The sequence below is a fragment of the Cloeon dipterum genome, chromosome 3 (assembly GCF_949628265.1).
Source record: "Cloeon dipterum chromosome 3, ieCloDipt1.1, whole genome shotgun sequence".
NCBI lineage: Eukaryota > Metazoa > Arthropoda > Insecta > Ephemeroptera > Baetidae > Cloeon > Cloeon dipterum.
This window is the reverse complement of record NC_088788.1, coordinates 30,200,687-30,218,453: the sequence shown is the minus strand read 5'-3', so window position 1 is coordinate 30,218,453 and position 17,767 is coordinate 30,200,687. Positions and strand designations below refer to the sequence as shown.

At 40.3% G+C, this 17,767-nt stretch overlaps 1 protein-coding gene across 1 annotated transcript in view; it reads left to right on the top strand.

Annotated features, from left to right (window-relative positions):
- LOC135939321 (uncharacterized) overlaps positions 1–15,999 on the top strand; it is a 28,815-nt gene extending 12,816 nt beyond the window's left edge. Inside the window, exons 2-3 of the mRNA XM_065483632.1 lie at positions 12,836–13,062; positions 14,942–15,999. Coding sequence (XP_065339704.1) covers positions 12,836–13,062; positions 14,942–15,222 — 508 coding nt within the window. The 3' untranslated portion in view covers positions 15,223–15,999. The remainder of the gene's footprint in view (positions 1–12,835; positions 13,063–14,941) is intronic.
- Positions 16,000–17,767: the final 1,768 nt, after the last annotated feature.

Sequence of the window (17,767 nt, the reverse complement as noted above, 5' to 3'; positions counted from 1 at the left end):
CTTTCTTACGCATCACCGCGTGACCCGAGCGAAGAGGAATCCACCTTTCGCACTCCTTTCATGATTCATCAGCGCGGCAGTGACGAACATTGCTCGTGAAAAGCGTGCCGCAGGAGTGATCTCGGCACTCTGGGATCAGATGATATCACAGACAAAAGCTGAATGCGCCTCATCAGGAGTCGCTCACACAAGAGTGGCTGCCTGATTGACCGCTATGATTAATTGACGCGCGCAATACGAATTGCATCCCGTTGACTGGCTCTTGTTTGCCTGTCATTGCGCGCACCTGCTAATTTACAAACACACAAGCCTAATGGTTTCGGCTCGAAAAACTCTCTCACCCTGATTTCCAGCTTGAAAGAAGAGACTCCCCGCACAGTAGTGCAATTAATCTCATTGTGGTTGTAGCGCAAATGCCATCAATACAAATAATACTAATAACGTGCGGCTGCCATGAGAAGAAGGATTGAGTGGGATATTCGTTCGCACAGTAGGTGTCACGGTGTCGATTACCTTCTCCAAACTTAGGCGAGCCATTATTATTTTTACTTATTTAAAATATTAAAATTCTAAATTGCGTTTTTAATTATTAAAATACGAAGGGAGGAGCCAAGTTAGGTTAAGATTTTGGCTGCAGCTATGGTAAAGAAGGTGTCGGAATGCGTGACTGAAGACCACACACGTGGTATTTGTAAATTTGTGCTCTCTCCTCCATCGTTTATGTAAATTTTTATCGCCTTGCAAATTTTTTTGTTCTTTTATGGCCCATTTTTACACCTGTTGAAAACGGATCTTTCAACCGTCCATCTGATGCTTTTCAGAGTAGTAAATTTTCAATTATTCTGGCAGTTATTACACATTGCCCAGCATGCGATAATTTGAGTTTATGATTGCCGACATCATCTGCAATGCGTGTTGGAAATCAATGAACTTTGAGAAGGAAACAGCGTCGTAAATTGCGAAATTCGGGGCATGATTGACCGAGAGAGAAGGCAAACATACGTCAGTTGAAAGGAGGAATGCTCAACCACTGAGAGGCATGTGATCGCCTCTCTTCCGATCCATTAATTCCGAGGCGAATTGATTTCCAGACTGCGCTCGAAATTGATATTTTCCCAGCCGAAACCGCAGTGGCCGTCCACGCAGGCACCACAAGACGGGATTTTCAATTTCAGCCGCGCACACCAATCGGTTTAAAAGCAGGCCAGCCTCCATTCTAGTTTACGAATCGATCATTCCGAACGGAGCTCCAATTTTCCGCCGGATAAAAAACGAACGCAAAAGAGGTCCGCAGGCAGTGGCTCGAGTATTAATTCAATTACACGCTCGATTTGTCCAGTCATCAATCGGTCCGGGAACGGTTAAATTTGCAAGTTTGCACTGTGAAAGCAGGGCCTGACTACAAGGGGACAAACGGACAATGCGATGCCCGCTGCTGTCTGCTGCGCTGAGTGCGGAGACTTGAATGAGAGGTGCGCATTTTTGTGCCGTCCGACGCTAGCGGTACCAGCACGTATTGTCCGCACCGCCAGACAATCGATCGCCGTGTGCGAAGGTGCATGGGAATCCGGAGACCTTGTTGGTCACTCCCGGCGAAACTGGAGCAGATTCTCTGTCAAAACAGACATGCCAGCACGTGCAACGGCGCCCGCGGTGTTTTCCGATCGGAAATTAAAGGCTGGCTCTTGGCAGCGCAATTATTTCATAATTAAAGCGGGATTAGTGAGGTATGTATGATTAGTACTCTTCTGGAACGGTTAAATGTCTTTTTGGCAATGGGAGATCCGGCGTCGTTCCAATGGAAATGACTCTTGCTCCTTTCTCTAGGCTGCGCTGTAATTTCCATTTAATGCGCTATCTATCGTGCTTCGGAGATTATACTACGCGTCGGTTTCTGGGAAGGAAAGTATCAAAAATGATTAGGATATTAAAAATTATGATCTTCAAGCAAGATTCTTTCCAGTGGTGGTCGAGAGCTAACTTTGAGTGCAGTCGGTTTAATTTTACAAATGAAATTAGTCATGAGTGCTCCTTGTAAAAAGTGAAACTATTTACCATGGCTAAAACACTCCTCTTAAACCAATTTTTATTGTTCGGGTTTGAACAGACTCGTAAAAACCCTGCTCCTCTGTTTGACAGCCGCGCTTCTCCGCGTTTTCAAAGCCTCTCTTTTTGATTCACGCCTGCGAGCGAGCGTATACTCACCTCTTTTTACATGCGATAAATGCACGTTTTAAACGCTCGTTGAGCAGCAATCGCGAGTGATTGACTCAATCAAAAAGCGATTATCTGATTTCGGCAGTGCAAAGGGCCGCCGGTGTCTGCTGGCAAAAAGCACAGTGCGCGCATTATGCACGCCGTTGGCGTGCAAAAAGCCGCCGAGGCGAGAATCGCGGGCGCACAATGGTAATTTGCGGCCGCCAAAATAGTAATCAGCGCTGAGTGGCATGGAAATAATTCATTATGCCGGCCGCCGATTTTTCTATTCATAACGGGTCGCGGCATTATTAAAACGCAGCCGGCGTGTCATTATCTATTATTACCCGTCTTTAACGAGAGGACCGCGGCTGCGTATGAGCCTAAGGAGGTATTAAGCCGTCAACATTACCAGATGCACACGCCAGCTTTTCATGCGGCGCCGCCAAAAATTGAAATAAATCACCGCAAGACTATAGAAACTGTCGAAACGCTTGTTAGATGTGCTAGCCGGACCTCAGGAGGTCCAGTCCCCAATTTCTAGAGGAACATTCTAATTTCGGTGGTACAGTTATATCCACGAGGCAATTAATTTTGTGGATAATCATTTCAAAGTAAATTTAGCCTACGCCATTGGCTAAAACAATTCTGCAAAAAATAAAAAATTTCGTAGAAAACAAACACAAATTATGTTGTCAAATCAATAGTAGAATGTGGAAAACGCAAATGTTTAAAATGTAACACTATTTTAAACAGAGTACAGCGCTTTTTGATAACTGATGGAATATCTAGATTTATTAATATTTGATTAGATACAATAGGCTTTTAATTACAAATTACGATTCCTTTTCTTAAATATTTTTTGCCTTGCTTGAAGTTCTAAAACGTATGCATTTTTCAACTTTATAAAAAAATATCCAACAGCTACCTTAGGTGTACTTACATTTATGAGAAAATCTTTCTCACGTATGTTGCCAGAATTGCCTCGCACATCTCCTTCATAGGTCAGTGCTTCTCTTTTTACCTCTGGCGGTATTTACATTTGCGACAGTTACATACGGTCACGAATCTGTACAGTTTTTCAGCCGATGAGATATTCAAAGGAAGCAAAGAATGTTTTCGTTTGAAAAATTAGCACTCAGCCGGAAGCAGCACCGTTTAATTTCAATTTTGCGAAGTTTACAGTTGAAATATCCAAAATGCTCGAGCGAGTTTGCGAGCTTGTACCGGTGCGGTGCTAAGCTTAGTCATTCAAAAGTTATCTGGTGTGCAGAAAAACACGAGATGAATATCGGTGGAACACTATGCAAATGTGAAAGCAGTGTTCGCGAACCGATCCGGCCTGCTTGGCTCAACTAATTATGTAAATCAGTTCTGAGAATAAGTAAAACAAACTGCATGTATCTACCTACGTTCAAAAGATTAAAATATCACATTTTAAACGCAAGGCCGCCTAACACGAACCAAGGGCAAATTATACGTGGGTGAAAGACATTTGAAGAAAAATAAAACATTCTAGTTAACGTTAACAACAAACCGGTCGTTTGAATATTATTGCATATTACGTTCATCCAAATCATATTATTTTTTCAATCGCAAAAATATTGCTAAAAAATTAATGATATATTTTTTGTACTTAAACTCTGGCGAGCGAAAAATTTCTGTACCATGCAAATTGCATTTTAATTCTCGTGTTGCATTAAATGCCAATCGGGAATTTGATCCTTTTCAGGAAACAAAAAGCCCATCGATTTGTGTGCTCTGTGGCAAGGTCATTTTCCTTCTCTCCAATGGCGCTGCACGTCCTTCAAGTGCAATTTGGCAATTTCTGTGGAATTCCAAGACGTGTCCGCGCTTCCAAATTACTATTGCGCGCATTGGAATCAGAAAATAGCGGTATTGCCAGCCAAGAGAGAGAGAAAGAGCAATTTCGGCGTAATGTTTTTCGACTTTTCTCCGCGTTCATTGTTCCTCAACTACCGTGCTGCGCTGGCTGGCGGAGCAGAAGGAAATGCTGGGCTAGCACCACCCCAGGGTACGTTTGAGTGATGATCATTTCGGCTGAGAGTCACTGGCCCCGCTGCTCTCGTGCCTTCGGAATTAGAATGGCAAGGCCGCCACATGCGAGATGACCGCCGAGATGCAATTATGGCGTGGCCCCGTTTTTGCCACCAGACGCCGGACACTCCATGGCCCCTGGCCTGCAGACCACTGCTTTTTCAGGACTTTCCTCCAAGTTGCCTCGGCGTTACATAATTTACGGATAAATTAAAGGCCTTAAGAAGAACATGAAGTAATTGAGCTGGCAGGACAGGCTTTCGCAGTGCATGTTAAACACTGGTTCTCCTTACTTTTGCGATAAAAGGAAAAGCAGAATTGATGACGACGATGTTAAGATTGCATGAGTTGAATATCGAACTCTATTGAATAATTTAGAAACTCAACACAATAGGGATTACAAGTCTTAGCTGAAGAATAAACAAAACTCACTGATGTAAAATTTGAGCGCATGGAAAAAATATCCGGTAAATTCAGTTCTGGTCAATATCGCAGGATTGAAAATAACTACTGCTTCTGAACACATTTTTCATGATATTTGAAGCGAAGATTGTCTATAAAGAAACACGAATAAAATACTAGCAAACGAACTAACCAACTACTGAACTGTGCTCAATGCGTGCAGATTAGAGCGACCGATTTTGTAGACAAAGTTATGTGAGCAAAAGGCTATAAACCATTCAAATTTGCGCAAAGTAGCCTTGTGTCGGGTTTAATGCTATTATATAAATGCTCACTTAATGACCGGTTGAGTTTTAGCGGATTTCTGCCTCCTGGCGACCATAAAATATTGTTAAAAATATTTAACTATTGGCACTGAATCTTAGCTAGGAACAGCTGCCAAAACAGTTGGCATGTGCAATGAAAACGATTCTGTGGAGTTCACTAATAAATATTTAACTACAACATTTATCTCAAATTTGTTCCAATATTTTCGGAGGCAGAAAAAAATGTGCTCCTTAGGCGAGACTCACAAGATATCCACCGCGAACTAACAAAATAGACACCCGTTAGCATAAATATGTCGAGGAAGGTTGACCTGGCCCTGCTGGCTGTCAGAAACGAACACCTCTGCTCTTTCGTCTAATTTCGCAGCAGTGGCACGCTAAAAACTGGTTCTGCAGCTGCAAATTTGTTCGCGGCTGCTGCAACACAAACTGTAAAAATGTATCATAATTGGTAGCTTTGAGTTTATGATCAACTGCGCAAAAAGCGAATGCGCGAAAAGAATGGGACGCCGCTTGGTCTTTATTACTCTGTACGCGTGGGGTGGAAAAAAGTGCCAAGCAGCATTTTAATTTCCGACTGGAATTTCTGACTGACTACCGAATAATGAGATTTGGCAGAAAGTGCCGACCTCACGGTGGATTACCCACTGTGGCCGACCAAGGCACCTCCCAAGACGAAAATCCCATTTTTTTCCATGAAGAAGCCAGTTTTTGCGAATCAGCCGGAAAATATCCGGAAAATTGGCAGAACCGCGAAAATGAACGTGGAGAAAATTGAAGAAGGTCACATATCATTTTATATCCGCACGACTAGCTATTTTCTTTTGTGTGCATCAAGAATACAAGCGTTTGACGCACACATTGTAAAAAATCATGCCTTGAATCGCTCGAGCGTAGTTTAAATCCTGGCATGGTTTCCCTATCACCTTCCATTTCAGGAGCGCAAACATCTTCGAAACATATTTCATCCTCGGCAGATGATATTATTCGATTCTGGCTTAGGGAATGTTTTTTGCTTCTATATCTCTGATTTTGCACTTTCACCAACACAAAATAAGTATTTTGATAGCATCTTTATTTCTTGAAACACGCAAGTCACAACAGCCTGAAATTAAAGACTAAATAATCGGCTTTTGGAATTTGTGATGTTTACTAATTGGGTTCAACCCCTTCAACAAAAAGCTTTTATTTTAGAAAAGACGCCCTATCGGAAACCCCTAATTAAGTTGTTAATTACACAATAGTGTGCTGTAAACAGTTCTCTTTTGTGGCAGCCAATCCGCATAATAAGCATGGAAAAAGGTTATGCACTTTGTTGTGTTAAAGGTTAATTGGCATCTGCCAAAATTCACCTAGAGAGCAAGCGATCGGCCCCTCTGATAGGCTCACTCGCGGCAAGTGGTCCCAAGAGACCAGTACGGGATTTCGCTTTTATTATTCAGGCAGCGTCGTGGCTCAATTAAAAACACAAACATGCTGCGACCGGGCGGGTTGTCTTCGCAAAAAAAATCATGCACTCGGCGAATAAAGAGGCAAGCCGGTGGAATGCTGGCCACGCCAATTTTCATAAGGCTACTGCTCTTTCGTTCAGACTGAAAAAAACCACGGGACTCTGGCACACAATTTTTATTTTTAAGCGAGCCAGCTGGAGCTATTCAAGCAGTGATCTCATGACATTTGCTTGGCTTGCGGTATAAAACGTTTTATTTTAGTCTTTCGAGCAGTTTATATTGGTCAATAAAATTGGAAAATTATGCAGAAGCAGAGCGCAAAAGGACTGTCATTAAACCATGCTGCTTCATTGTAAATACAAATCAGGATGGGGAATTTATGAGATTGCTTCTCAGTTGTATACCAACATGTTTTTCACTGTATTCATTTCAAGTATATTTATTTAACCTTTTCACTCGGGCTCGAACGTGACAGGAATAAGCGTCCAAGTGTCTTGAAGATAACTATTTGATTCAAAATTGACTGTTTAAATGCCAAACATTTTTGTCAGTTTTAACGGTTTTATTAAGATATCGTATGGATGAGAAAAATATATTATATGCACTAAATTAGCGATATGATCGCTTCAGTGCTGCTTTCGTAGTCCTAATTGCAATCAAGATGACCGCATCTAATGTGAGGCGATCTGTTACCCCTGCACTCTTGTCTGCAGTGCTTTGACGTTTGGCAGATTTTGAAAAATTGATTGAGTGGAACACGCGGCTCCGCTCTCTGATTGTGTTTTGCATTCCCGTCGCGGGCAGCCTCAAAGTAGATAAGTAACTGGTTTCGGAAGATAAATTATTACACTTGGTACCCTCTAAGCATGTGAATGTAAGCACTCTGTGAATCGACGACGCCACGTCATAATGTTGAGACATGTAGAGCATTTTGATTGGCGCGGTGTACTCAATAATTAAAGGATCGAAATCGCGAGCGATCCGTTTCTTAACTCAATTACAAAGGTGTAAAAATGCGAGCCTTCATTACCGCGCACTGATACAATTTATAGCGGCGCATTTGGACGATGACCTTTGGCTGCTGTAAGAAGGGAGTTTCGCAAATCGAAACCTCTTCCAGTTAATCCCTGGCGAGGAGAGATCGAGTACTGTTAGCGCAAGTCGCTTAATTTTGATTCAATCGCCGGGCTACCGTGGCACGTTTTATCACTTACCAATTGTGAGCGAATCGCGGAAATGATGCAATGTAATGATAAAACGCGCGGCACTCTGTTACACCTTATTATGATCCTGGGAGTGTGAAAAGCGAGTGCGGAAAAAGTCGCCGACGGCGAACCCTTTTTGCTCTTGGCACCGTAATTCCAAGTGCACGCGAAATCAGATTACAATCAACAGCAACGAGAGCGTGTGCTGTCTACTCTGATCCACTATCCGGACGTAATCAAGACAAAAAGCCCTTTTCCTCAGTGAAAAATGAGCGGAGACCGGCGGAGGGAGACGGACATTTTCCTCCTGTGCGCGAGCCCACGATAATTACACGAATGATGGAGAGTTAGCAGGAGAAAAAATTGCTCAGGTGATTAACACCTTGCTCGTGTAAGCGATCCTTTAGCCGAAGCACTCTAAAATGCATTCCTTTTTCGTTAGGGGCCAATTGTGCGCGAGTATAGCACGAGCGCAGCTTTTGACTTTTACCGCCGTAAAAGGTTTGAAGAGTTGGAGCACTCAAACGATGATGACCACCAATAACTATACTCTCGCTTTTTATGATTTCCCTTTGTTTGGCTCGAGAAGCAGAAAAGCGAGATGATGTGCGATTCACATATATGTGGAATGTGATAGGATTGTATACCTTGTTGTTAAGAGTAGAGAAAGAAAAGAAAGACAAACCTTTTTATTGCGCAATCAAGGCGGAGTTTTATTTGTAATACTCTTTTGCTGCTTTTGGGATGAATGTGGCACTTCTCGGTATTTACTTACAAAGAATAAATTTCATTTTATTAGAATTCAAATGTTATAAATTTATAATCCCTGTATTAAATGCGGTTTCCCTTGTTTATAGTCCTAATTATTTTAGAAAAGTTGATGTAATCAAGTAAACATTATTTGTCTTAAATTTTACGACTTATTGAAAAATTAGACATTCCTGCCAGTTAATCAAGTCATGGGAGGGCTTGTAATTCGATACTCTTAAGTCTATTAAACTCCATATAAACGGGTTTTATAGTGTTGATAGAAAAATTAGCAGGTCGGCGCTGTGCGGAGCGCGAACTGGCCCGAATTAATATCCATCTCTGGTTGCGAAAAACAGTCAATTAAAACCAAGAAGCTGAACGCGGCTGTCTGGACGAGGAAATTTATTAAAAACACTTTTCTCTCAAGATAACTGTTTTGCGCGCACGCCTCGCACGGCGCACAGCCAAAGGGCCATACTTTCCTATTCACTTAATCTGCCCATTCCGGCAGAGTGCACAAAATAGAGGCAGCTAGCTGCTGATGAATTATTAATTTCCGACGGGCATATGCATGTGCGCGCGGAGGAGACCCTCGAGAGGTGGGAGGAGTCGCCGTTCTCTTGAAAGGACCGCTATTAAGGCCCTCCGGTAGGGTACCGGACTCAAGAGGCACGCTCGGTCACCGCATGCCTGCGGGGACACGACCACCGGGGTCAGGGGTCGCAGACGAGTCGCAGTCGTGATTCAGCAAAATAAATGCGCGGGAGACCTTGTGCGATAATTGCCCTGGCTGAATTTCGCGCAGCAGAGGCGGCTTAATGGAGTAATTAGTCCGGAAAGGCGGGAATGCGTGCTTTTAGCTAACGGATCTCTGACTTAAGAGTTGTATCAGCGAAAAAAATTTAGCATCCTAAGATTTTTCCTCTCATCGTGGAGGTGTTAAATTATGTAAAGTAGTTGTAAGTTGTTTTGGTAGCTGATGTTTTTCTGTCATATGTTTAAATTAAATTTATTCCAACGTATTCTACGTATACTAAAAAATCGCTTGCAGCAACCTTATTATGTTCATCCTTTGCAAAATATTTTTCATCTACAAATCGTTTAACAAAAATTACAGAAATTAGTATATCTCCCAACCTTTTTATATGTAAGTCTGCAGGGAAGAGCACCGCTGTTTTTACGCAATGGCGTCACCCATCAAGTAACGTTTTTTGCGGGTTTAATAAATTAATCAGCAAAATTGCTTTTGACAGCCAAATTCGACCTTTGCGTGTTCCAGAGGTAATTAAAGTATTCCGAGCGTGGGCAGATTCGTTTTGCAGATTAATAAACAGTTTACGACGCTGTGCGGCACTTACCAACTGTTTTTAAGCTCATGCAAGAAGTTGTGAAATGTTTTTCTGGGAGGCATTTCAACAACTCTCAGCACGCGAAGAAGCGCTTTGTTGTTAATTCCACGGTGTGCTACCCCCTTTTAATTTGCGAAAAATGCGGTGTCCGCCGGTTAAAAGAACCTTTTAAAGGAGAATGACATCATCATTTGCTGCTTTTTTCCAGCAGAGCTCTCTCACATGAGATGTACCAAAATATTTGAAGAAAGGAAAAAACGCACAAACATGCGAGGATGAAATCCTTTTATAGCCGGTATTAAATTTAATTTCTTGATATTGATCTTGGCGTTCTCTCTTTTTTAGCTTAAAAGCTGACGTAAATATTGTCTCATACATCCTTTTTCTCTTTCCCCTTTTTTCCCGACAAAATAAACGATTGAGCAAGATCAACACAACCGGTTGATTTCGCAAGGCTAAATTAATTGTACGTATATGTTTCATGAATGAAGCATGAGCTCAAATTAAATTCATTTTCAATTCTCGCTTATTATGGAAACGACTTATTCGAGAAACTGGTTTAAATTATTCAAGTTTTTGCCATTTTTATAAAAAGGAAAAGTTTCTTGCTCAGGATGAAAGTACTAAACAAATTTCGAAGCTGAGCATGCAACCGCGGTGAGTATAAGTGCATTTAATTGTTCGCTCCAGCAGAATTTATTGCATTGTTTGATCGGAATGCAGCGTTGCATGACGCGAGTAATTAACTTGGGCGCGAGACTATTATTGGGAACAGCCTTGTGCGACCTTGGCGCATTGGAGGAACATTTTCCTTCTGCCAGATTGTAAACGTAAACACTGGGTAACAGACGCAAAGTGGCGTCTACCGCTTTCGATAAATGATAATAACAATAACCGCCAGAGGAAACAGCCAGCAATTTGTGCAAGAGGCAAATGCACTCACTCCACCAGCTGACCACCAAGCGCTCAGACTATACGCAGCAGTTGAAAGCAATTTGCGCAGTAATTGTGACTCTTGGAATTCAGAGATCGCCATTGTGAAATTTTAATAATCATATTGCTACACTATATCATTTGTTCCCACTTCTTTCGTACGCGAAGAACAATTTATGGTCCAGGACGACAGCGGGTTTATTCATAAAAAAATTAAACAGCTGTTTTAAATTCAGTCTAGAAGTTAACAATAAAAAATGAAGAGAGGAAAAATTGGATGACCATTTTGTCTGTTCTGCATGCCTTTTAAATTGTTTTTTTCCCAATCGGATTGTCTAACCGCTTGCATAGCAAAACTAGCGGCGTTTCATGTGTTTTGGGTCCGATTGTTCCGTAGATAAAGAAAGATCCGTTTTATAATTCACAACTTTTAAGTGTTTCTGTTGATAGTCAAGTGGACCATTTCTCCGATTCCAAGAAGTCGAACTCGTTCATCAAAATAAACGTAGATCCAAACGTGTCAGCTTGCATGAATATATATCACCTAGGAGCAATTAAGGCACTAAAGGAAGAATAATCAGATTCGGATCTCATTCGGGCCAGGGGACGAATCGAGGCTAATGATAGAGCACCGCACGCACGCGCGGCCTTTTGCACGCGTTCCTTCCAGGAAGAATGGATCAAGTCATTAAACAGTCCGATAGGAAATAGACAATGGCATGCAGCTACTCAATAATAACATAAATTAGTTGCCAAAAGTTCAGGTTCAACGGCCGGCTGAATGAAAGGCGACCTCGCCCGAATTTCTGGTGGCCCACCTGCGTGGTAACAATTATTCCGGCCGTCGTCACTGCCGTGCTACTGGTCCACGCCAATATTTCTTTCTATAATAATGGATTTAGCGTGCTCGTGGCTCTTCTTTCTACGGTGTAAAACGATCAGCAGCAGCAGGGCAATAAAACACGTGTCTGAAAGAAATGTGCTTTTATTTGGTTTGCAGTGTATACTTGGGTTGCAAATTGTAGACAATTACAGGCTACTCAAAGTATTCTTGTTCTCTGCATTTATTTAACGTTCATCATTATATACGATTAAGCTTTATTGGAAAATTTTCCACAGCGAATTAAAAAATTACAAGTAGTATACGTCTTGTATTCATTTGATGAAAAGTCCTTCAACTTAATCAATTCTATTTGTGGACAGAGTTTTCCTTAAAAAATCCTGTTATGTATTCAAAAGTAGAGAAGCTATGAAGCTATATATAGGTTTTAAAAACAAGTCCAAAATAAAAATCTAAAACATGCTCTCAAATCTTTCACAACTCAAAAATATTGAATTAAAAAACTCCTAGATTTGTCATTTTTCAGAATTTCTGGATCAGCTTAAAATTGGCAACCCCATTCGATATTTAAAATGAACATGAAATTTCCTAAAAGGCGTGTATTCACGTAAATTCAGGCAGCACACGTTCTCTTTACACACCATAAATCGGAGCGATAATTGCGCGACGGCGAATAACGGGGAAAACAAATTTCAAGTGCAGCGGCGCTGCTTGTAAAATTGTGAATCTCCAGCACTTCCAATTCATCAGAAGGTTTATGGCCCGAGATTTATTATCATATTCTTTTCCTTTCGCTCTCTCGCCACTGAAGCGACGAGTAAAAGAAAATTAATTCAGACTTGGCGTATGCGATTGATTTACTGCAATAATGCATAAATGAAAGGATATATAATTACGCGCGCATAATGAGAGGGTCTGCTCGCTTTGATTTATGCTCAGGTCCGGCCTTTTCTTCTTTGTTACGCTCTCGCAATTGTTTGTTTTTTGCTTCTCTACCCGGCGTGGCGGCGGCGGCGACTTCATGCGTTTGTAATCGTGCTGCTCTTCGTGAATGTGCATTCATTTGCATTTTGGCCTTGAAACAAAAACGTTGTCCACCTCTCTGATTGCTCCTATTGATTATTAACAAGCTGAAATGAGATTTACGATTAGAACTTACATTCATATAGAAATTTTTATAAGACAACCCAGAGAAGAAAAGTAGAATATAATTAATTTTGAATTGAATAATATAATATAATGAGCTCCAACTCCATTATAAATTCAAATCGAATTACTTGTGTTTGTAAAAATTAAATGTATAAATCTTTGATTATGATTGCAGTGTGCTGGTTCTCTTGATGGCGCTGTTTGTGGCCTCAGAGGCGCGAATCGAATTGCTCAACTCCAAGTACATGGGCAAGGACACGTACCACAAGAAGCCCTCCGGATTGATGCCGCTTAAGACGGTGGCTGGACGTGGTGGAGACTCCAACACCTACTACGTCAAACTGCCGGCCAGTCCTCATTACTACAGCGCTCTCAGCAGCAAGGTGCCTTTTGAGCCCCACGGTACGCATCAATTTATCAGTGTACAATATAATACTATAAGCTGGTCTCTAAATGTTATTCTTCAGAGCACTTCTGCTCTAATGTCCGCGAGCGGTCAATTAAGAATAGATTTTTCTTTTTTTCAATCAAATTTAATTTTGAGGCCTTAAGAAAGGATTTACGACTATATGTTAGGATAAAGTTTACTGCCTTATATCGCTTTAAAGGTGTCAATTGGCCTACGTATCTATTTATAATGACGCTAAAACCGTTTTTTAAGCAACTGTAATTGTAAATTTCACAATCCAAGATCTTAGACAGGTCCTGGATCACATCAAAATGCAAATTATAGTTTCAAGGCACAATAAAAGAAGCCCGCAGGATTCTAATTTGATATCATCACGTTATTTAGCTCGGGCCTAATCCAACGTGTTAGGAGCACTATAAAAGTTAATTTTTTATAATGAAGTTACACATCTGGGACGCGGTTACTTAGCAAAACAAGCAATTCTGGGGCTCGCCTACAATCCAGCTGCCGATCCAGTTGGTCAAGTTTGCGATATTTTTACGCGCGAAAACGAACGGTGCGACCGGCACATTTTCTTCTCAAAGCCAAACGCTGAACGACAGGTCGTAAAGAGAAATTTATAATCCCGACCATATTTTGGCAGACGAGCGCGCCTTCAAACTGTTCTCAGCGACTGCTTAATCTCGCGTAGCACATGTACCGATCAATTTAGCGTACGTTCGCGGAGGCTGAGCTTCCAGCGCGAAAATGCGATGGTTTTGCATCTGACAACGGAATCTTGATATTTATGATTTGAAAAGGATTTCTTGAGCGTCAGAAAAATGTGGCCTGATATTAGGGCCAACGGATTTTAAAAACAAATATCGTCTTCAAGCTGTATTCTTATGTTTATTCTAAGATTTTCCATCAGAAGCCACGACTTGTGGTGTGAATTTCATGTCATTGGAGAAGTTGATTAGTCCCGCAATCATAATTCCAGATGACAGTTGGCTCAAAAGAGAGTCTGCATAGTATCAGGAAATAGCAGAAAGCTGAGAGAGATCAATATATATATATATGCAGGATATTAAAATATGTGCCTAAATAATAAAGCTCGTTAAATTCTTGTCGGTCGTCAGCAAACATTAGGACCTCATGATATCTTTGGTAAATTGTCACTGTCTTCATTAGTTCATGTTGTTGCACATTAAACGATTTTTGGCCCTAAATTTTAATTCTGAGATTATTTTCCGGCCAAACCAAGAGAATAATTTGCTCTATTAGAATAATTGATTTTTTGGCGCATTTAAGGAACAGATTTTAGGCTGAAATTGGGACAAGCATTTTGTTCCATCAACACTGTCAATTTTTCGAATCCTCGAGGGAGCAAAAGTTTTTACAAAAAGGGTCAGGAAAGTATTCAAATTTAGTATGAGGTCTTAATTTTGCCTTTAGAGTGATAGCTTCATTATTAACTCAAATTATTTGCAGAATTTAACTTCAATTTCCACCTTTAATTGAGTTTTTGTCAAAATAGTTGAAATATTAGGTTTAAAAAATCCCATTTTCTCGATTTTAAGACGCATCTTTTTAAATCATTGGTTGAATCGTTATGGGTTTTTGACCGTGTACCACTTTGTATATTTTGGTATAATTTTCTTAATAGGTAGGTTGAAAGAGCATTGCGAAAAATTTAATTTACTTGACAACATAAATAAAAGTGGCTTTGATTGAACAGTGTAAATGGTTCGACTTTATAAAGGTTAAAAACCACAATCTCCAAACAAAACACAAGTGGGTGGTCTTTTATAAACATCCGAAAATTATATATTATTCTTTTTTGTAGATGCTCTAATCGCTCCTAATTAACGTTCTCTAATTTCGTGATTTCAGGCACAGCTCACGTCCGCCGTTTGCTGCCGATGAGCTTCGAAAGCAACGGCCGTCCCGCCGGCATCTACCACTGGAACCTGCCACAGGTGCAACGCATGGAACTGGAGAAGAACATGCAGCGGAGGCGCTCGAGCTTCGACCACATGCACGCCCAGCAGCGCACCGTGCACCACCGCGAGCACTACCCCGTGCAGATCAAGAGGTACAGGCAGAAGAGCTCTGGAGACAGCCCCATCCACAGGATCAGCGGCACGGGCAACAAGAGGATGACCAAGCACTAAAGGCATCGAGGTTCGGCGGACGGAGACACACACGCTCAAACGCACAAAAACGCTTCTGTCCGCCAACTCAAACACAGGTGGCCGAATTTCACAAGCAGCAGCGCAAGTTGTCCACTCGAGACTCGTTGACTACTTGAGCACGATTTGCCTGATGTCTTTTCAAAGTTCAGTATTTATTCGACAGGCTCCTTGTGCTTGAGTACTGAACAGCACTTTATCCTGTAAGCGTAATTTATGATGGAGTGTCCGTGTTTTTTTTAAAAGCTTTCCACTGTAATTTTAGTTGCAAATGTCCACATTGGCCTGTGCTTATAGTTGAAATCTCTGGATTAAATGCGAGAGAAATGTTTAGTCCAGGCTGATATTGCACAGAGTGTGGAGATTTGATTGTGCCATTGCCAGTGAGTGACTAATCGCGCTAACCAACTGCACAAGAGGCACGAAATGAATAACACCTTGTAGCTATGCAACATGCTGTGCTTGAAAGTTCTGCTCAGCTGCATACGCGCGCATGTACTCTTTTGATGTAGCAATAATTATCTGTGTAGCTCTAGAATTTTGTATCCTCACTTTAAAACGACTGTAAATACTAATTTTAATAACATTTTGATAGCGACATTATAAAATTAACTGCAAACTCTGTTCTAGTAAGGTGACTTTGTTGTTTCAATGCATGTGACTTAAATTTTCAATTTTAGCAAATAATATCAAACTTTCTGACTTTTTCAGTAAAACTGACTGTACTCTTTGCATTTTAATAAAATATTCTCAAAGCAACATGACATTCGTAATTGTACAACATTCCCATAAGATTATAGACTTTCTTTGCATCATTTATGAGAGAACTTTTAAAACTGGTAGCATATCTCATAAATAGAGCCCACACTGAGTCAAGATGAATAAAAGCGAGAGAAGTCCGTTCCTTTCCTAATCACGCATACATTTTTCGAGTGAGAATAGAATATAAAATTTTATCAAACGCACTTGGCGTACAACACTATAATTATTACAGTTACAAGTTTTGAAGCTTCTTTTAGAGTCATTTTTTGCACGGCACTTTAGTATGTAATATTTTTCACATAACTCGAGCGAGTTGATAAGGCTAAATGGTATATATTTATTTCAGTCTCTCATGCCAAAAAAAATTAAAACCACACTGAAGATATTGCTTAAAAACGTATAAATTCTGTTGTGTGATTCAATTTCATTTGACACACATAAGGTTTATTTAAAAATAGAAATCGCACATACGTCTAAATGATTCTTCTACATTTTTATTATATCATAGCCATAATTCAGTTCTAATTTTACTTAGCAGACAAATAACTTCCTAAAAGTAAAAAGTATTGAAACATTTAAAACACCTGAAATAGAATTCAATTTTCAATTTAGTTATCTATATTCTTGAAATTAAGATAAAAAAAACTACATATAGGCTCTCGATTCAGATAATAAATATTAAATATACCATGGGGAGCTACGAGTGGATTGTGAAGATAGAAACAAGTCTCGCACGTCCTCGTACTAGACACAAATCAGACCTAAAACATTCATAAGCTCAACATTTGATCCTATCCTTGGCGTTATTTCAAAGTGTGCCAATTTTACTTCTTTGATATGAATGACACGAATAATATCAGGAAAATTGCTTGTCCATTTTAATGTATATAATTCAGTGAAATAAACTATTTAATAATATGATGGCTTTAACTGCTGCCACTAGACACTCTTTGCAATAAACATATTGTTTGAATATAAAGGTTAATGGACTGAACAGTGCCTTAACCACTGGAAGATATGCAGCCTGCATTGCTTTAGAGTTTGGCGGAACAGCGTAGTTTTGCAGAAATATTAAAAATCAACTACATACAAACACGACTCTAGTATATGTTCCTCAATAACGGTGTCCAAAATAAATTATTAGATGATATCGAATAAAAACTAAACTACACACAATTTTGAAAAGTAAAGTTTTAAAATTTTATAGTTACATTTTCCAGTTTCGGATTGTTAATTCATATATTAAATTACCTTCTAATACAGCATGATTTTTATCAAATGAATCAAAAAATTTCGCACTATAATGCTATATAAAATAGTAAAAGAGAAAATATTGAACTAGTTGAGACTTCTAGACTGGTGTGGAGTTATCAAACCATGCAGCAATTTTTCTGGTTTGTTGAGCTCTATTTTCTCCACTCTCCAAACAGAAAAAAAAGATTCTTGTGAAGCTGACTGTAGAGCGCATGCATTTGCATTGTATCTATATGCAATATGTGATGGATGGTTCTGGATCAGAGCTGCCTGCTTTCCTGCGTTTGCACGCACAAATCATTGTCAGTCGTAAGGCGTGCAACATCACACCGACTCGCTTCTTGTTGGTTTGCTCTTTTCCTAGATATTGACGGAATGAATGATTGGCGGTGTAACCAGCGATGATCCCGATGGGACGGCAAAAAAATACTTACCGCTCATGCTGATCATGTTATTCGTTCCTAAAGCGATATTATTTGGTGCAAAAAATTCATTGTCTGACTATGAGACA